At 41.5% G+C, this 21,637-nt stretch overlaps 1 protein-coding gene across 1 annotated transcript in view; it reads right to left on the reverse strand.

The window, feature by feature from the left end:
- Nucleotides 1–229: 229 nt before the first annotated feature.
- Nucleotides 230–21,637, reverse strand: part of APEX2 (apurinic/apyrimidinic endodeoxyribonuclease 2) — a 56,929-nt gene continuing 35,521 nt past the window's right edge. Inside the window, exon 7 of the mRNA XM_053696029.1 lies at nucleotides 230–1,511. Within this exon, the coding sequence (XP_053552004.1) occupies nucleotides 561–1,511 (951 nt within the window). The 3' untranslated portion in view covers nucleotides 230–560. The remainder of the gene's footprint in view (nucleotides 1,512–21,637) is intronic.

Genomic DNA, 21,637 nt, shown 5'->3' on the forward strand with positions numbered 1-21,637 from the left:
CACATACTCTTCACCATCTCATAGAGATGCTGCTTGTTCAGCGACAAAGAGAATGACTGGGGTGGGCGGAGCCTAGGAGGGACTATATGGACAGCTTTTGCTGTGCTCTTTGCCATTTCCTGTTGGGGAAGAGAATATTCCCACAAGTTATGGATGACGCCGTGGACCGGACACACCAATGTTGGAGAAATAATGCCATTCCCTTACATAAGAAACCAGGTAACAAACATTTGAGAAAATATATTTGTTTATAACAAACGCTGATCCAGGTAACACCTATAAAATACATAATAATACTAACGAACATATACAGTGTCAATTTACATTAAAGTGTTTTCCCTCAACTGCAGCACAGCACAAACTGTGGTGACAGACCGGTAATCTGTGAGAAAGAAGGATGAGCACACACATGGATCAATGCCAGTTAAGGTACTAGGCCAGAATTATTAAAAAAAAACAACAACTCAGACACAGTGTATTTGTTTAGCACCATTTGGCTGCAAGTCCCACAGTTGGTTAGTACTAGACCATGACACCGCATTCTGTACAAAGAATGTCAATCAGTTCTTAGTGACCCAGAGGAAAAAGTTGCAGCGTGCCTGGGGGTTGGATGAATGACCTTCAGGCCTGGCGCATACGTAGAATTGTCGCCCACAGTTTGGCCCCGGCTTCTTTACTGTCCGCAGCACACAAGGTTCCCCATGAACTTTACAGTTTGGGGGAGGAGGGGGTCCTTTCAACACAGACTTCCAGAAGGTGGCCTGCTGCTGGCTGTCTTTGGTCTTGGTTGGGACAGAGTCCTGCTGGACTAGGTCTGTTTTTTCCTCTGCTGGTCCCACCAGGCTGCTTGATCTCTCCCCATGTGTTGATGTTGCCTTGAGTGCTACTGGCTTAAAGAATCCAAGGAGGCTTCCCTTTGTCCCTCCCACCACTGGTTTACTCTTTTTCTTAACTGTACTTCCGTTTACCTTCTCCAGAGGTCGTTTGCGAACAAGTGCTTCAGCGGTTCCCTCACTAGAGCCCTGTGACCCTGGCTGCTCATCTCTTGCTCCATATTCACTGGTTAAACCTTTGTCCTTCTTTACCAAAAACTGGGAAAGCTTTTGCTGCCGCCCAGCAAACTCTGGCAGGTACTTTGTACAGAGAGGTGGGCATTTGATTGCAGGGATGGGGGAACATTTTAAGATGGCCTTAACAGGGCAGTGGTCTGATCCCTCCACATCAGGCAAGATTATGGAGTCCAGGAACTCTGCCTGCACTAAGCCTTTGTCCCCAAGGATGTAGTCTATACGAGTGCCATAATTGGTCTGTCTGGCCCCGGTGACTGTGCACCAGCAGGTGAAGGCATTCGTCTGTGTAGGATGGTAGTATCTGAAGCTGTCAAAGAAGCAGCCAGAAGGGGCATCTCCATTTGTGAGTATCAGAGGGTCTGTAGCGCCCGGGTCGGACACAGGGCACTCACCAAGGAATTGGTTTAGCCACTGACGCCCTGGGTTGTCTTCAAACGATTCCTAAACAGATGAAGCAGGGCAGAAACAGTTATTACATGAACTAGATGACTTTATTTAAGAAAGTACTTTGGGTTTATTATATAAAAGATAGCTGCATTTAAACTAAAATGCAGAAAATAAACTGAGCATCCTTTATTGCCAAAGAGCACATTGCAGCTGTTTATGGCATCTAATAAGATAGTAAAACCTCTGAACATGTCTAACAGGTGCAATAACAGAACGTTACTAGGATCCTATAAAGGGAAAGAATACTTAAAACCTGGAAGTGCCAACATCTGCTACTTATGCAAGAACAGAGCTTTGCATCAGACTATCACAAGTTATCTAATTCCTACAACTATCAGCTACATGTTTATACTTTATTCGATACGTACACAACACAAATGCGTGTTACACTGAATATTTAAAGTTTGCCCACCTAGGCACCAGAAAAGCAACATAAAAAATCAGTTTATTGTAAACAGTTCACTAGAATTTCTTTGTATTGTTCAACATTTACATAAAACGGATTGTAAATAACACATAACACCAAGAAGAACATATCAGAGTTCTTCAGTGACCAGAGCAAAACGATGCCAAATAAACAAAAGTGTAAATCTTTATTAATCTTTTTGTTTGTGTGAAATTGATGTTCCTGCATGGAGACAAAAACCGCAGCAATGGACGTTTTAGTTATCAGCCAGTAAGCAATAAGTCCCTAAGGCCCAGAACAACACATACATGATCTGTTAGCTTCACAATAAAAATAAATAGCTTTAACTTAAACACATTTTTGCAAGAAAAAGTTTAAAAACTTTTTTAAATGGTTTACACTAGATTTAAGATGTTTCTTTACAATTCAGGGAGCATAATTCACATGGCGGTTTTTGCCCCATGTGCAAACAGTAACACAATTTTTTTTGTTTTGGTTAAAGGGACAGTCTAGTAAAAAATAAACTTTTATGATTCAGATAGGGCATGTAATTTTAAACGACTTTCCAATTTACTTTTATAATCAATTTTGCTTTGTTCGCTTGATATTCTAAGTTGAAAGCTAAACCTAGGTAGGGTGATATGCTAATTTCCAAGCCCTTGAAGGCCGCCTCTTATCTAAATGTATTTTGACATTTTTTTCACAACTAGAGAGCGTTCGTTCATGTATGCCATATAGATAACATTGTGCTCACACCCATGGAGCTACCTAGGAGTCAGCACTGATTGGTTAGAATGTAAGTTTGTCAAAAGAACTGAAATAAGGGGGCAGTCTGCAGAGGCTTAGATACAAAGTAATCACAGAGGTAAGATGTGTATTATAACCGTGTTGGTTATGCAAAACTGGTAAATGGGTAATAAAGGGATTATCTATCTTTTACACAGTAATAATTCTGGTGTAGACTGTCCCTTTAAGTCTGCAGATGACAATATTTCTTGTTATTTTTGTCACATGCAGATAATAGCATAAGGTTTTGTTTGTTTGTTACTTTTTAGGTCACATGTGTAGATAACATAAGGGTATTTTTTGTTAGGTTATTTCTTGTTAAGTTTTTTGTCACGTGCAGATGATAACGTAAGGGTTTTTTTATGCTAGTTTGTGTCACATGCACCTGAGTTTTTCTCTTTCTTTTTTCCATTTAAAGGGACATGAAACCCAACACTTTTATGATGCAGTTAGAGCATTAAACAACTTTCCAATTTACTAATTTTATTAAATTTGCTTATCTTCGTATCCTTTGTTGAAAAAGCAGTAATACACTACTGGGAGCTAGCTGAACTCATCAGGTGAGCCAATTACAACAGGCATATTTGTGCAGCCACCAATCAGTCGCTTGCTCCTAATAGTGAATTGCTGATCCTATGCCTACCTAGGTATACTTTTCAACAAAGGATACCAAGAAAACAAAACAAATTACTCAGGAGCAACAATGCAATACTGGGAGATAACTAGTGATTGGTGGCTGCACAAATATGCCTCTTGTTAATAACTCATCTTACGTGTTCAGCTAGCTCCCAGAAGTGCATTGCTGCTCTTTCAACAAATGATAACAAAACAATGAAGTACATTTAATAGCAGAAGTAAATTGGAAAGTTGTTTAGAGGGACACGAAACCCGAAACGAACATACCATTTTAAGCAACTTTCCAGTTTACTTCTCGCATCTTATTTGCTTCATTATCTTGATATCCTTTGTTGAAAAGCATATCTAAATAGGCTCAGTAGCTGCTGATTGGTGACTGCACATAGAAGCCTTTTTCATTGCTATTCAACAAAGGATATCTTATGAAGGAAGCAAATTAAACAATAGAAGTCAATTGGAATGTTATTTTATTAAGCTTGTTAGAATAGTTTTTTTATTTCTCATCTTCCATCCTCACTCCACCTCTCACTTGATATGACTATGATGGTCATTTCTTCTTTCAGTTTTGTTTTGTTTGTTTGTTTCCCTCTCCTTTGGGGTATTCTAGTTATTTTTATATAGGAAGATCCTGCTGAGAAATAACCAGAAAGTGCTATGTAATAATCATTTGTTCTTTCTTTCCCTTCTTGTTGTTTTTTACTGAAAGGGACAATAAAGTCATGATTGAGAAAGAACATGAGATTAGACGTAAATTGTAGCGTTTCGGATCATTTCATGTGCGTCTGCTTTGTTGAAAGGTAGGCTCAGCTGCTGCAATGCACTTCTATAAAAATAATTTGTATTTCATGTCCCGTCAATTGTTGTTGCTTTTTGTAATAATGGAAATGATAAGTAAAAAAAAAAAAGCATTGTCCCATGTTACCTGTTAAAATAACAATACAAATATTTATTTGCAAAAAAGAGGACTTATCCCTTCATGCTGGGGCCAAGTGTTTAACATCAGATGTGAACACTTTCTTAAAAAAAGGAAATCACGTGATCCTTAATGCGATCACAAGATCTTATTTTGGCTGGGATCAGATCATGGGTGTAAGCCTACAATGAAAGGCACGACCCCCAGTCCAAATGGTCATTTCCTAAAAGGAGGAATCTGCAGGACGCCAAAAAAGTAGGACGTTCCATGTCGTCATAACGGCGTTTAAGCCCAGTGCTCTTAGGGCGGCATGGAACGGCCTAACAGCAATTAGGGGTTAACCCCTTCAGGACGGGGGCAAATTGACTAGATAGGAACAAAGTTCCGATGTAAACAAACCAGAGAAAGGAAAGACATATGATACCCGCTGTGATCACGCGACTCCAACACCGCTGATTGGATCTGGGGGACTGCCTACGATACTTGGCACGTCTCCAGTCGGATCTTCCTGTTTCTTCAACACAGAAGTCAGCAGGACGCTTCAAATGTTAGGAAGTTCAATGCCAGCCTAACAGCATTAAAGGGACAATAAAATGCATCTGCTCTTTGTTTTAATACCCATTATAGCGCTTTAAAGGGACATAATCCGTTAGAGCATGTCATTTAAGACTATTGGCCCTGCTCTAATGTGTGTTTAACCCCAGCAAAGAGGTAAAGCGGAATAGGCTGGTGATCCCATCATATGACTCAGATGTACAACTAGCGCTGCTGATTGGATCAACAGCATTTTCTGCTTTACCTCTTTGCGGGGGGTTAAAAACACAGTAGTCTAGGGCCGATAGTCTTAAAACAACATGCTCTAACTGATAAGAGCGTATCATTTTTTTTTTACTATTAAGGGCCATTAACATAAAAACAAAATTTATGCTTACCTGAACAATGTATTTCTTTCTTGACACGGTGAATCCACGGATCATCTCTAATTACTATTGGGAATATCACTCCTGCCCAGCAGGAGGCGGCAAAGCTGTTAAATATCACCTCTCCTTCCCTCCAACGCCAGTCATTCGACCGAAGTAAAAAGAGAGAAAGGAAGTAACAAGGTGCAGAGGTGCCTGAGGTTTATAATACAACAAAAAACATGTCTAAATAATACAGGGCGGGCCGTGGACTCACCGTGTCAAGAAATAAATAAAATTTATCAGGTAAGCATAAATTTTGTTTTCTAATGACACGGTGAGTCCATGGATCATCTCTAATTACTATTGGGAATCAATACCCAAGCTAGAAGACACAGATAAGGGAGGGACAAGACAGGGAACCTAAACGGAAGGCCGAGGCAAAGGTATCAAATTTATAGAATTTTGAAAAAGTGTGTAGAGAGGACCAAGTTGCAGCCTTGCAAATCTCTGTTCCACAGAAGCTTCATTTTTGAATGCCCAGGAAGAGAAAACAGCCCTCGCAGAATGAGCCGTGACTCTCTCAGGAGGCTGCTGTCCAGCAGTTTCATAGGCCAAGCGAATAATACTCTTCAGCCACAAAGAAAGAGAAGTAGCCATAGCTTTCTGCCCCTTTCGTGTCCCAGAGAAAACTACAAACAGAGCAGAAGACTGGCGAAAATCCTAAGTCGCCTGTAGGTAGAATTTCAACGCATGCACCACGTCTAGATTGTGCAGCAGACGTTCCTTATGAGAAGAAGGGTTAGGACATTGTTTGTTAGGATTAATGTACCTATCCGAAACCACTTTAGGGAGAGACCCTAACTTAGTACGCAAAATTACCTTATCCGTATGAAAAATAAGGTAAGGAGATTCAAACTGCAACGCCGAGAGCTCTGAGAGACTCTACGAGCAGACTAAACAAGAAACAAAACCTTCCAAGATAACAATTTAATATCTAAGGAATGCATAGGTTCAAACTGAGCCTGCTGAAGAACCTTAAGAACCAGGTTAAGACTCCAGGGAGGAGTAACAGGTTTGAACACAGGCCATGATTCTAACCAAGGCCTGACAGAACGATTGCACGTCTGGTACATCTGCTAGACGTTTATGTAACAAAATAGACAAGGCAGATATTTGACCTTTCAAGGAACTTGCCGATAAACCCTTCTCCAAACATTCTTTGAGAAAGGCCAGAATTCTAGGAATCCGAACTCTACTCCAAGAATAGCCTCTGGATTCACACCAATACAGATATTTACGCCATATCTTGCAGTAAATCTTCCTAGTAACAGGCTTACAAGCCTGAATCATGGTCTCAATGACCGACTCAGAAAATCCCGCTTAGATAAGATTAAACGTTCAATCTCCAAGCAGTCAGCTTCAGAGAAACGAGATTTGCAGGTGCAATGAGAATCACCAATGCCCTCTCCTGTTTGATTCACGCAATGACCCGAGGAAGGAAAGCGAACGGAGGGAATAGGTATGCTAGACTGAAATTTCAATGGACCGCCAGAGCATCTATCAGTACAGCCTGAGGATAGCTCGACCCGTACCTCGAGAGCTTGGCATTCTGACGAGATGCCATGAGATCCAGATCCGGCTGTCCCCATTTGAGAACCAAGTTGGAAAACACTTCTGGATGGAGTTCCCACTCCCCCGGGTGAAAAGTCTGTCTGCTCAGAAAATCAGCTTCCCAATTGTCCACTCCTGGAATGTGGATCGCAGATAGACAGCAGTTGTGGGTCTCCGCCCACTGAATAATCCTGGCTACCTCTGTCATGGCCAAGGAACTCCGAGTTCCTCCCTGATGGTTGATGTAAGCCACTGAGGTTATGTTGTCCGACTGGAACCTGATAAACTGGACTGAAGCTAGCTGAGGCCAGGCCAGAAGAGCACTGAAGATTGCCCTCAACTCTAGAATGTATATGGGGAGAGCAGACTCCTCCCAAGTCCATGTCCCCCGAGCTTTTAGTGAGCCCCAGACTGCTCCCCATCCCAGCAGGCTGGTGTCCATTGTCACAATCACCCAGGTGGGTCTGAGGAAGCAGGTTCCCTGAGAGAGATGCTCCTAAGACAACCACCATGGAAGAAAATCTCTTGTCGCCTGATCCAGATGTAATCGCGGAGACAGATCCGCATAATCCCCATTCCATTGCCTGAGCATGCATAACTGCAGGGGTCTGAGGTGGAAACGGGCAAACGGAATGATGCCCATGGCAGCTACCATCAGACCAATCACCTCCATACATTGAGCAACTGACGGCTGAGGAGAGTACTGAAGGGCTAGACAAGAATCGAAGATATTTGATTTCTGACCTCTGTCAGAAATATTTTCATTGATAGGGAATCTATTATGGTTCCCAAGAACACTACCCTTGTAGTTGGAATTAAGGAACTCTTTCCCAAATTCACCTTCCATCCGTGGGAACGCAGAAAGGACAACATCTCCGTGTGGGAGTTCGCTTGTTGAAAGGATGGCGCCTGAACCAGAATGTCGTCCAGATAAGGCGCCACAGCAATGCCCCGCAACTGGAGCACTGCCAACAGGGATCCCAGGACCTTTGAAAAAATTCTAGGAGCTGTGGCAAGGCCGAATGGAAGAGCCACAAACTGGAAGTGTTTGTATAGAAATGCGAACCTCAGAAACTTGTGATGATCCCTGTGAATAGGACCATGCAGGTACTCATCCTTTAAATCCACTGTTGTCATGAATTGACCCTCTTGAACCAAGGGAAGAATGGAACAAATAGTTTCCATCTTGAAGGATGGTACTCTGAGGAACTCGTTCAGACTTTTGAGATCTAAAATTGGTCTGAAAGTTCCCTCTTTTTTGGGAACCACAAACAGATTGGAGTAAAACCCCATACCCTGTTCCTGCATTGGAACAGGAACTATCATTCCCAGGTCGGAAAGATCCCGAACACAGTGTAAGAACGCCTCTCTTTATATCTGGTCTACAGATAATCTTAAGAGCAGAAACCTGCCCCTGGGAGGAAAGGTCTTGAACTCTAGTTTGTATCCCTGGTACAGAATGTCCGCCTCCCAGGGATCCTGAACATCGCAAACCCAAGCCTGAGCGAGGAAGGAAAGTCTGCCCCCCACAAGATCCGGTCCCGAATCAGGGGCAGACCCTTCATGCTGACTTTGAGTCATTAGCGGGCTTCTTAGATTGCTTTCCCTTGTTCCAAGACTGGTTGGACCTCCAGGAAGGCTTGGACTGTTCCTGCTTGGTAGAAGGAGAGGAAGGCTTACCCTTGAAATTTCAAAAGGAACGAAAATTACTCTTGACGTCCCTTCTGCTTATTCCTCTTATCCTGAGGGAGGAACTGACCCTTTCCTCCAGTAATGTCGGAAATAATTTCAGCCAAACCCGGCCCAAACAAGGTCTTACCCTTGTAGGGAATCGCCTTCGCAGACCAGGATTTCAACCATAAGGTTCTGCCGGCCTGTACGGCAAACCCAGAAATCTTTGCTCCCAGCTTAATAACCTGTAGGGAAGCATCCGTAATAAAATAATTGGCCAACTTAAGGGCCTTGATCCTATCCTGGATCTCTTCAAGGGGAGTGTCTGTCTGAATAGAATCAGACAACGCATCAAACCAATATACTGCCGCACTAGTGACGGTAGCAATACACACCGCAGGTTGCCATTGTAAACCCTGGTGAACATACATCTTTTTGAGCAATCCCTCCAACTTCTTATCCATAGGATACTTAAAGGAACAACTATCCTCTATGGGAATAGTGGTTCTCTTAGCCAAAGTGGAAATTACCTCTTCCACCTTGGGGACTGTCTGCCAAGACTCCTTGATAGAGTCAGCAATAGGAAACATCTTTTTAAAAATAGGGGATGGAGAAAAAGGGATACCAGGTCTCTCCCATTCCTTAGCAATAATCTCTGTAACCCGATCTGGTACAAGGAAAACCGTCACCATGGAAGGTACATCAAAATACTTGTTAAGCTTGCTAGACTAGGATTGACTACAACCGTGGTGTCGTAGTCGTCCAAGGTAGCCAAAACCTCCTTAAGTAACAAACGGAGGTGTTCTAGCTTAAACCTGAAGGAAACAACTTCAGCATCAGAAGAAGGAATTACACTGTCTGAGTCTGAGATTTCACCCTCCTCATACTCCTGTGAGGGAACATTTGGAATAGCCACGACTGTGTCAGAAACCTTACTCACCAATTCTTTACATTTCCTCTTGCGCTTTCCCTGCAGCATGGGAAAAGCAGACAGCGCATCAGATACCGCAGAAGACATGAGGGTAGCGATGTCTTGCAACTTAACTCCAGGCGGAGTTTGAGAGGAAGCGCAGGGCACTGCATGTGTGGACGATAAAATTTGGGACACTTGAGGAGAAGGATGCGGCATATCGTAAACATTTTCAGGAGACTCCTGAACAGCATCCGCCTTAGACAATGTTGGCTCAGAATCAAAAAGTCTATCCCTATAATTCAATGTTCTCTCAATACATGAGGAACAGAAAGGGATTGGTGGTTACACATTAGCATCAAAACATAAAGTACATGTTACATTTTGCAGGGCCTCCTGGTCCATCTTTACCCAGAATTGAATAAATTAAACTTCATTTTTAATCAAAAGTTCACACAAAAAAAATGTTACTTACCCTTTAAATATAGAATGAAACTGCTTTATTTTTACAGCAAAAATATGAAAAAGTTGTTCTCAAACGCCCCGGACAGCCTCTACACCTCAGCTTAGCTGAGGTGCCTACCTGCCCTGCTGGAAACCAGGAGACAATAGTTATCAAATGAATTCCGGACTCAATCGAGAGCGCTACATCCAATGTCCGTCGAAAAGTAGCACATAAACTGCAAGCCGCAACCAAATTTCTCACCTCCAGAAAACAGGAAGTGAAGAGAAAGGGTTGCGCAGTAGAAACCTTGGCGCCTTAGCTACCCTGCCCATCATGGGCGTAACAAAACTAACCTCCCGGCCGGCATGATTAACACTGAGTTAAAAACTGCCAGGAGCAAGTAAAACACACACCATCTCCTCTTCTCCAGTGCCTGCAACCACTGCCTTATATAAGCCCCTTAACTTGCTAGGAGCCATATATCTAGTGTCCCATCAAAATAAAATATTAAAGTGCCATATTTTTCCTGTATACTGCTCAGAAAATAAAAATAGCACTTACCTCAATGAAATCTGCCAGGCAGCAGGGCAGCTCAATAGGTTTGAGAGGCATGCTCCCTCACATGGACCTGTGGAAAAAAGACAAAGACTGAGTAATCTTACTCAGGCTTTCAATGTTAGGGTACAAGATATCTAACAGCGCTCAGCCTAGTTCCTTATAGCTCCTGGATAAAGGGTATCTAGCTTACCCTAGTGGGAACAACAGAAAAAACACAAATATTCCAAGAGCGCCAACTATAAGGCAAAGGAAAATTCTAACAAATGAATCAGTGATTATCAAACATTATCAAACATTTAATTCGACATATAGTTAAAACATGGATCCATGTAACAAATAGACTTAAAAATTGGAATTCACAGTACTAACAAATAAATACTAAAAAACACAATGGATGCTAAAAACACAATATAGGGGTATATGGGTATGCCACCAATTACGGGGATATACAAAATTAGAGTCATATATAATTATATTTTAGGATAAAAAGGTCCAATAAGTTCAAATATGTTAATTGAAGTCTATGTATTTAAAAATCCAGTGAATAAATCCAGTGAAAATAACCAGTGAAAAAATCCAGTGAAAAAATCAAATATAAAAATAAACTGATGATAAAAAGAGCTATTGAAAAAAATCCCTTGGAGAGAGGTTGTGAAAAAATGTGTGAAAAAAATGATGTAAAAAATATAAAAAATGTATAAAAATATATATAAAAAATATATATTAAAACTTAAAAATGGGGGATCCCCTAAAAATAGGTGTCAAAAATAAGTGTCAAAAATAGGTGACAAAATATATGACAGTATAAAATTGTGTGTGTGTAGAGTCCAGGTGAAAAAAATATATATATATGAAATCCTGTTAGACAAAAATATAAATATAAATATAAATGGAAATAGTGGGTATATAATATAATCCAGGTGAAAGTCTTAGTTATTAAATATTAGTGAATAATCCTCCTTGTGGCTAAATCCATATGAATGATGGTGATGAACTCTTTGAGATAGATGATTTTACTTTCCTTTTCAATATAAACTCTGGTAATCCCTGTAAATCAAAAGAATAACATAGTGCAATAAAGTTTCAAAAAGCAGGAAATAATGAAATAATGCTCACCAAAAATGTCAACGCGTTTCGGCCTCTTTAACAGGCCTTTTTCAAGACTATCTAGGGGTGAGTGCTGGTGGCTATATTTATATGTATCACAAACCTATGAATTAACATAGTTTTGGCGGCAAAAGAAGGGAATTTGGCGCCAAAAATGACCCGACCCGGAAGTGCTTTTATTGTTATGTATCCGTTTTTTTGTTTTTACTTATTTGCCCCTTTTCTTCAGATAATTGCGGCTCTATATTGGTCCTATTTCTTGGGATGAATAAGGGGTTCTATCAACATTAATTTCTCATACATTGTCATGTTTGTTGCCGATCGCTCTGTTTCTATATGTATCAGCGTCAGGCCGGAAGTGACATAATGTTTGTTTACTTCCGGTTTTCTCACACTTCCGGTTTCGGTAATAACAAAACGGTTTTTCGCATATAGCGATATCTAGAGAAGGGGTATTGAAAATTTACATGTACAAGATACATTGTAAATTTACACTTCGTAGGACTTGAATGTACCAAATTTTGTTAGTGGTATAGCGGGCAACAGCATTACGGTAGGAAATTACAAATGAGAGTAATATTACAAATGTTGTATAGATATCAATTTGTGCATTAGTACATTATACATAAAAAAATTTACATTATACATAAAAAATCACCAAAAAACTTAAAATATAATTAAAATAGACATCTTTAATAAAATAACTTCCTATTAGAATTCCTATTAAAATTGGCATCTTATCGCAATAATTTGGACACAAATTTTAACAGAAGGGTTGATTAAAACTAATAAAATACAGATAAAATACAGCAATAAGACCGAACATGGGGAATGGAAATAGAATATATATACACCCTATGAATATTGGAATATATGGCAGAGATATGGTAGCTACAAAGAACTACACGAAGGACTACATCAAAGGCAAAAAAGCTATATGGATCACAGCATTCCTGAATAAGAACATATCTAAAATTAAGCTAAAAAATTAAGCTAAAAAATGGGACTTAGAACAGGACTTAAAATAGGGTACGTGTACTATGCTCGAGAGGCTGGATAACTCCAATTTAAAAGAAAGAACCCCAGTAAGACAAATGTATGATGATTGTAGTGACGCTTAGCTATAAGAAGCTAGTATGAAAATACATGCAAACTGGCCATGTGTCACCTAATGTCTAAAATCAGTGATTCTTTGTACTTACTAAGTGTGAGAGGTCCTCCCTATTATTCAAACCTCTAGGGTAAAGACAATCTATATTAAAAATCCACTTGGATTCTACAGTCAATAAGCGCCTTTCATAGTCACCTCCCCTCCAGTTTGGTGTCACTAATTGTATACCTATATAATTAAAATCTTTGAGACTAGCTCGGTGGTGGTTAGTGAAGTGTTTGTAGAGGGCTGTTTCGGTGCTTTCATGTTCAATCTTTAATATGTGTTCTCTAATACGATCTTTGAGATGTCTGGACGTTTGTCCTATGTATTGGAGTCCACAGCTGCACCATATCAAATAGACAACTCCTCTATCACTGCATCTTATAAGGTCATTAATCTTATATTTGACTCCTGAATTGTACGAGGTAAATTCTTTAGTTTTGATGCCTCTTTTACAGGCTTTACAGCTCAGACATGGGAAAAAGCCTTTAATTTCCTTGCCGAATATATCCCTTGTTTTATTTGGTGTTCTTTTAGGTATACTTGGGGATAGTCTATTTTTAAGATTGTCTGTTTTCCTGTATATGAAGACAGGTCGAGTTGTCAGTTTATCCCCTATGATTTCATCATTCTTTAAAAGTGACCAGTGCTTCTCTATAATTTTCTCCACAATGTGTCTGTTTTCACTATACTCAGTAATAAACGGAATAGTGAGTAGGTTATCGTCAGAATAGTGGATAGTTTTTTTCGGTTTATATACCAGGAGATCTTTCCGGTCTTTCTTCCTGACCTCTTCCATGGTTTGAATTAGGGACTCTTCTTCATAACCTCTTTCTAAAAAATTTTCTTTGAGAGTAGCGGCTTGTTCTTCCCACTTTTTGGGATTGGAACAGTTTTTCTTCAGTCTTTGGAATTGGCCTTTTGGTATATTCGTCTTCCATCTGTTAAGATGACAGCTTTCCATGTGTATGTAATTATTACAGTCCACTTTCTTAAAGAAAGTGGACGTCTCCAATTCCCCTTCAATAATCTCAATTTTTAAATCCAAATAGTTAATTGTTTTATTGCTCATCTCGTGTGTAAATTTAAGATTGCAGGTGTTGTCATTCATGACTTCCAAGGTGTGTTCCAAGTCTTCTCTAGACCCCTTCCAAATCATAATAATATCGTCAATGTACCTGTTATAGAGGACCAGGTCCGCGCTAGCTGGGCATGACTCCCAGAAAATCAATTCCCAGTAGCCCATGTATAGATTGGCATAGCTAGGCGCGAACCTGGTCCCCATGGCTGTACCACATATTTGTTTATAAAAAGTCCCATTGTTGTTAAAATAATTATGGGTTAAAATAAACCGTATTCCTTTGAGAATAAATTCTCTCTGTAGTTCAGGTAAATTGGGGTCTTTTTTTAAAAAGAAATCCACTGCCTCTATACCGCCTTCATGTGGTATGCTGGTATAGAGGGACACAACGTCACATGTGACGAGTGTATAATTCTCTCCCAATTGTATATTCTCCAATTTGTTGAGAATCTGGGTAGAGTCCCTCAGATATGACGGTAATTGTGTAACATATTTTTGTAGCAATCTGTCTATATATTCAGACAGATTGCTAGACAGACCCCCTATCCCTGATATTATTGGCCGACCGGGGGGTCTGTCGAGGGATTTATGAACTTTGGGGAGGTAGTATAGAACTGGAGTTACGGAATGTTTAGTATTTATATATTTATATTCTTTTTCATTGAGAATACCAATATTTTTGGCTTCCCCCAACATTTCTTCTAATTCTCTCTTGTAAACTTCAACTGGATTTTTCCTTAATGTTTCATATGTCTGTTGGTCCGATAAGATTCTGTTACACTCGTGGTCATAATCTATTTTATTCAAAACCACGATGCCCCCGCCTTTATCCGCTGGTTTAATAACCACGTCATGGTTATTTTCGAGGGTCTTTATGGTGTTCATTTGTTCCTTGGATAGATTATGTTTATGTCTGTTCAATTTCTTGTGGTTGATGTCCCTGATCTCATTACAGATCAAGGTATCGAATGTGTCTATAGCATTACCCTTACTTGCCAATGGGTAAAAATTCGATCTCGGTCTTAGATCCGTATGGAGGTAGGTATTTTCATTAGTGGTTTGAGTGTCTGAATAAACCTTTTCGTGTCGAGTGGATTGTGTTTCCAATGGTGTTTTCATAAAATGTCTTTTAAGAGTCAGTTTCCTGACTAATTCTTTGGCATTTATGAAGGTATTAAATTTGTTCAAACCCTTTGATGGGGCGAATGACATTCCATAACTTAACACAGATGATTCTTTTTCTGTGAGTTCCTTTGAGCTTAAGTTAAAAATACCTGTAGTGGTAACCTTGGCATTTGATGGGAGGGGAAATGGTAACTCCTTTTTTCTTCTTATTCTTCTTCCTCCTCTCTTGCCCCTGTGGGTCTTCTTTTGTCTGTAGGGGTTTGGAAATCTTCTGAGTTTGGGTTCTTTCTCTTCATAGATCCTCTTTCTGGTTCTTTGGGAGTTTTCTGAGGAACCCCTAAAAAAGAATGCCCTGATGTTGTTGCTTGGTATTCTTCATTTGTGCCTAAATCCGGTATTCTCTTATTTTGTTGTCTGTCTTCTTGTTTAGACTGAGGATTCATCCCACGCATGTTTGTATCTGGTCGTGGTCCTGGGTAGTTAGATCTGGGGGGCTGATAGTTATCATTATAATGGTGATTATGCCAATTTTCACCTCTATTGTATGGCTGTCGGTGTCTTTGGTTTGGATAGGGGTGTCTTGGATATCCTCCTTGTCCCCAAGCTGAGTCTCTGTCTTCTCTATTATTACCATTTGTTCTCCTATATTGGCTCTGGTAATAATTTGAATATGGATGTTCTCGTCTCCTATTATCATGTCTATAGGGAGAGTAGGTATAGCCTCGATTGTTGTCCCTTTCTCCAACATAGGTGTGTCCGGTCCACGGCGTCATCCTTACTTGTGGGATATTCTCTTCCCCAACAGGAAATGGCAAAGAGCCCAGCAAAGCTGGTCACATGATCCCTCCTAGGCTCCGCCTACCCCAGTCATTCTCTTTGCCGTTGTACAGGCAACATCTCCACGGAGATGGCTTAGAGTTTTTTAGTGTTTAACTGTAGTTTTTATTATTCAATCAAGAGTTTGTTATTTTAAAATAGTGCTGATATGTACTATTTACTCTGAAACAGAAAAGAGATGAAGATTTCTGTTTGTATGAGGAAAATGATTTTAGCAACCGTTACTAAAATCCATGGCTGTTCCACACAGGACTGTTGAGAGGAATTAACTTCAGTTGGGGGAACAGTGAGCAGTCTTTTGCTGCTTGAGGTATGACACATTCTAACAAGACGATGTAATGCTGGAAGCTGTCATTTTCCCTATGGGATCCGGTAAGCCATTTTTATTCAGACAGTAAATAAGGGCTTCACAAGGGTTTATTAAGACTGTAGACATTTTCTGGGCTAAATCAATCATATTTACACATATTTAGCCTTGAGGAATCATTTAATCTGGGTATTTTTTGTAAAATAATATCGGCAGGCACTGTTTTAGACACTTTATTCTATAGGGGCTTTCCCTAATCATAGTCAGAGCCTCATTTTCGCGCCGGTATGGCGCACTTGTTTTTGAGAACAGCATGGCATGCAGCTGCATGTGTGTGGAGCTCTGATACATAGAAAAGTCTTTCTGAAGGCATCATTTGGTATCGTATTCCCCTTTGGGCTTGGTTGGGTCTCAGCAAAGCAGATTCCAGGGACTGTAAAGGGGTTAAATATAAAAACGGCTCCGGTTCCGTTATTTTAAGGGTTAAAGCTTCCAAATTTGGTGTGCAATACTTTTAAGGCTTTAAGACACTGTGGTGAAATTTTGGTGAATTTTGAACAATTCCTTCATACTTTTTCGCAATTGCAGTAATAAAGTGTGTTCAGTTTAAAATTTAAAGTGACAGTAACGGTTTTATTTTAAAACGTTTTTTGTGCTTTGTTATCAAGTTTATGCCTGTTTAACATGTCTGAACTACCAGATAGATTGTGTTCTGACTGTGGGGAAGCCAAGGTTCCTTCTCATTTAAATAGATGTGATTTATGTCATAAAAAATTTAGTAAAAATGATGCCCAAGATGATTCCTCAAGTGAGGGGAGTAAGCATGGTACTGCATCATCCCCTCCTTCGTCTACACCAGTCTTGCCCATACAGGAGGCCCCTAGTACATCTAGCGCGCCAATACTCCTTACTATGCAACAATTAACGGCTGTAATGGATAATTCTATCAAAAATTTTTTAGCCAATATGCCCACTTATCAGCGAAAGCGCGACTGCTCTGTTTTAGAAAATACTGAAGAGCATGAGGACGCTGATGATATTGTTTCTGAAGGGCCCCTACACCAGTCTGAGGGGGCCAGGGAGGTTTTGTCTGAGGGAGAAATTTCAGATTCAGGAAAAATTTCTCAACAAGCTGAACCTGATGTGATTACTTTTAAATTTAAGTTGGAACATCTCCGCGCTCTACTTAAGGAGGTGTTATCCAATTTGGATGATTGTGATTATCTGGTCATTCCAGAAACACTATGTAAAATGGACAAGTTCCTAGAGGCCCCGGGGCCCCCCGAAGCTTTTCCTATATCCAAGCGGGTGGCGTACATTGTTAATAAAGAATGGGACAGGCCCGGTATACCTTTCGTACCTCCCCCCATATTTAAAAAATTGTTTCCCATAGTCGACCCCAGAAAGGACTTATGGCAGACAGTCCCCAAGGTCGAGGGGGCGGTTTCTACTCTAAACAAGCGCGCCACTATACCCATAGAAGATAGTTGTGCTTTCCAAGATCCTATGGATAAAAAATTAGAAGGTTTGCTAAAAAAGATGTTTGTTCAGCAAGGTTACCTTCTACAACCAATTGCATGCATTGTCCCTGTCACTACAGCCGCGTGTTTCTGGTTCGATGAGCTAGAAAAGGCGATTATTAGTAATTCTTCTTCTTATGAGGAGATTATGGACAGAATTCGTGCTCTTAAATTGGCTAATTCTTTCACCCTAGACGCCACCTTGCAATTGGCTAGGTTAGCGGCGAAAAATTCTGGGTTTGCTATTGTGGCGCGCAGAGCGCTTTGGTTAAAATCTTGGTCAGCGGATGCGTCTTCCAAGAACAAATTGCTTGACATTCCTTTCAAGGGGAAAACACTGTTTGGCCCTGACTTGAAAGAGATTATCTCTGATATCACTGGGGGCAAGGGCCACGCCCTTCCTCAGGATAGGTCTTTCAAGGCCAAAAATAAACCTAATTTTCGTCCCTTTCGCAGAAACGGACCAGCCCCAAGTGCTACGTCCTCTAAGCAGGAGGGTAATACTTCTCAAGCCAATCCAGCCTGGAGACCTATGCAAGGCTGGAACAAAGGAAAGCAGGCCAAGAAACCTGCCACTGCTCCCAAGACAGCATGAGATGCGGGCCCCCGATCCGGGACCGGATTTGGTGGGGGGCAGACTCTCTCTCTTCACTCAGGCTTGGGCAAGAGATGTTCTGGATCCTTGGGCGCTAGAAATAGTCTCCCAAGGTTATCTTCTGGAAGTGATTCATCCTGTTCCATTAAGAGAACGAGGGATGGGGTTCTACTCCAATCTGTTCGTAGTTCCCAAAAAAGAGGGAACGTTCAGACCAATCTTAGATCTCAAGATCCTAAACAAGTTTCTCAAGGTTCCATCGTCCAAAATGGAAACCATTCGAACAATCCTTCCATCCAGGAAGGTCAATTCTTGACCACGGTGGATTTAGAGGATGCGTATCTACATATTCCTGTCCACAAGGAACATCATCGGTTCCTAAGGTTCGCATTCCTGGACAAGCATTACCAGTTCGTGGCGCTTCCTTTCGGATTAGCCACTGCTCCAAGGATTTTCTCAAAGATACTAGGGTCCCTGCTGGCGGTGCTAAGACCAAGGGGCATTGCTGTAGTACCTTACTTGGACGACATTCTGATTCAAGCGTCGTCCCTTCCTCAAGCAAAGGCTCACACGGACATAGTCCTGGCCTTTCTCAGATCTCACGGATGGAAAGTGAACGTGGAAAAGAGTTCTCTATCTCCGTCGACAAGAGTTCCCTTCTTGGGAACAATAATAGACTCCTTAGAAATGAGGATTTTTCTGACAGAGACCAGAAAAACAAAACTTCTAAACTCTTGTCGGATACTTCATTCCGTTCCTCTTCCTTCCATAGCGCAGTGCATGGAAGTGATAGGTTTGATGGTAGCGGCAATGGACATAGTTCCTTTTGCGCGCATTCATCTAAGACCATTACAACTGTGTATGCTCAGTCAGTGGAATGGGGACTATACAGACTTGTCTCCGAAGATACAAGTAAATCAGAGGACCAGAGACTCACTCCGTTGGTGGCTGTCCCTGGACAACCTGTCACAAGGGGTGACCTCCCGCAGACCAGAGTGGGTCATTGTCACGACCGACGCCAGTCTGATGGGCTGGGGCGCGGTCTGGGGATCCCTGAAAGCTCAGGGTCTTTGGTCTCGGGAAGAATCTCTTCTACCGATAAATATTCTGGAACTGAGAGCGATATTCAATGCTCTCAAGGCTTGGCCTCAGCTAGCGAGGGCCAAGTTCATACGGTTTCAATCAGACAACATGACGACTGTTGCGTACATCAACCATCAGGGGGGAACAAGGAGTTCCCTGGCGATGGAAGAAGTGACCAGAATCATTCAATGGGCGGAGACTCGCTCCTGCCACCTGTCTGCAATCCACATCCCAGGAGTGGAAAATTGGGAAGCGGATTTTCTGAGTCGTCAGACATTGCATCCGGGGGAGTGGGAACTCCATCCGGAAATCTTTGCCCAAATCACTCAACTGTGGGGCATTCCAGACATGGATCTGATGGCCTCTCGTCAGAACTTCAAGGTTCCTTGCTACGGGTCCAGATCCAGGGATCCCAAGGCGACTCTAGTAGATGCACTAGTAGCACCTTGGACCTTCAAACTAGCCTATGTATTCCCGCCGTTTCCTCTCATCCCCAGGCTGGTAGCCAGGATCAATCAGGAGAGGGCGTCGGTGATCTTGATAGCTCCTGCGTGGCCACGCAGGACTTGGTATGCAGATCTGGTGAATATGTCATCGGCTCCACCATGGAAGCTACCTTTGAGACGAGACCTTCTTGTTCAAGGTCCGTTCGAACATCCGAATCTGGTCCCACTCCAGCTGACTGCTTGGAGATTGAACGCTTGATCTTATCAAAGCGAGGGTTCTCAGATTCTGTTATTGATACTCTTGTTCAGGCCAGAAAGCCTGTAACTAGAAAAATTTACCACAAAATTTGGAAAAAATATATCTGTTGGTGTGAATCTAAAGGATTCCCTTGGGACAAGGTTAAGATTCCTAAGAGTCTATCCTTCCTTCGAGAAGGATTGGAAAAAGGATTATCTGCAAGTTCCTTGATGGGACAGATTTCTGCCTTGTCTGTGTTACTTCACAAACAGCTGGCAGCTGTGCCAGATGTTCAAGCCTTTGTTCAGGCTCTGGTTAGAATCAAGCCTGTTTACAAACCTTTGACTCCTCCTTGGAGTCTCAACTTAGTTCTTTCAGTTCTTCAGGGGGTTCCGTTTGAACCCTTACATTCCGTTGATATTAAGTTATTATCTTGGAAAGTTTTGTTTTTGGTTGCAATTTCTTCTGCTAGAAGAGTTTCAGAATTATCTGCTCTGCAGTGTTCTCCTCCTTATCTGGTGTTCCATGCAGATACGGTGGTTTTACGTACTAACCTGGTTTTCTTCCAAAAGTTGTTTCTAACAAAAACATTAACCAGGAGATAGTCGTGCCTTCTCTGTGTCCGAAACCAGTTTCGAAGAAGGAACGTTTGTTGCACAATTTGGATGTTGTTCGCGCTCTAAAATTCTATTTAGATGCTACAAAGGATTTTAGACAAACATCTTCCTTGTTTGTTGTTTATTCTGGTAAAAGGAGAGGTCAAAAAGCAACTTCTACCTCTCTCTCTTTTTGGATTAAAAGCATCATCAGATTGGCTTACGAGACTGCCGGACGGCAGCCTCCTGAAAGGATCACAGCTCCTTCCACTAGGGCTGTGGCTTCCACATGGGCCTTCAAGAACGAGGCTTCTGTTGATCAGATATGTAGGGCAGCGACTTGGTCTTCACTGCACACTTTTACCAAATTTTACAAGTTTGATACTTTTGCTTCTTCTGAGGCTATTTTTGGGAGAAAGGTTTTGCAAGCCGTGGTGCCTTCCATTTAGGTGACCTGATTTGCTCCCTCCCTTCATCCGTGTCCTAAAGCTTTGGTATTGGTTCCCACAAGTAAGGATGACGCCGTGGACCGGACACACCTATGTTGGAGAAAACAGAATTTATGTTTACCTGATAAATTACTTTCTCCAACGGTGTGTCCGGTCCACGGCCCGCCCTGGTTTTTTAATCAGGTCTGATAATTTATTTTCTTTAACTACAGTCACCACGGTATCATATGGTTTCTCCTATGCAAATATTCCTCCTTAACGTCGGTCGAATGACTGGGGTAGGCGGAGCCTAGGAGGGATCATGTGACCAGCTTTGCTGGGCTCTTTGCCATTTCCTGTTGGGGAAGAGAATATCCCACAAGTAAGGATGACGCCGTGGACCGGACACACCGTTGGAGAAAGTAATTTATCAGGTAAACATAAATTCTGTTTTTAAAAAATCCCTCACCGCTATAAAAAGGATCTTGTCTTTGGTTATGTTGGTGACTGAAGCCTGGAGTGTGGGACCAATAATTTCTGTTATCACCCCCCCAACCCCTAGTATGTTTAAATTGGCGAAATGAGGTTCTAGGGGTTCTGTTGCCCTCTCTGTAGGGAGGTTCATAGTTCCAGCTATCATTTCTAGGTGTATGTGCTGGGTTCCATGATCTATAATTGTGTGTCTGTTGGTTTCTGGTCTCATGAAATCTAATGTCCTCATTTCTAGATGGTAACCTAGGTCTTTGCCCCCTCCTCTTATTGGTCA

The sequence above is a fragment of the Bombina bombina genome, chromosome 12 (assembly GCF_027579735.1).
Source record: "Bombina bombina isolate aBomBom1 chromosome 12, aBomBom1.pri, whole genome shotgun sequence".
Lineage (NCBI taxonomy): Eukaryota > Metazoa > Chordata > Amphibia > Anura > Bombinatoridae > Bombina > Bombina bombina.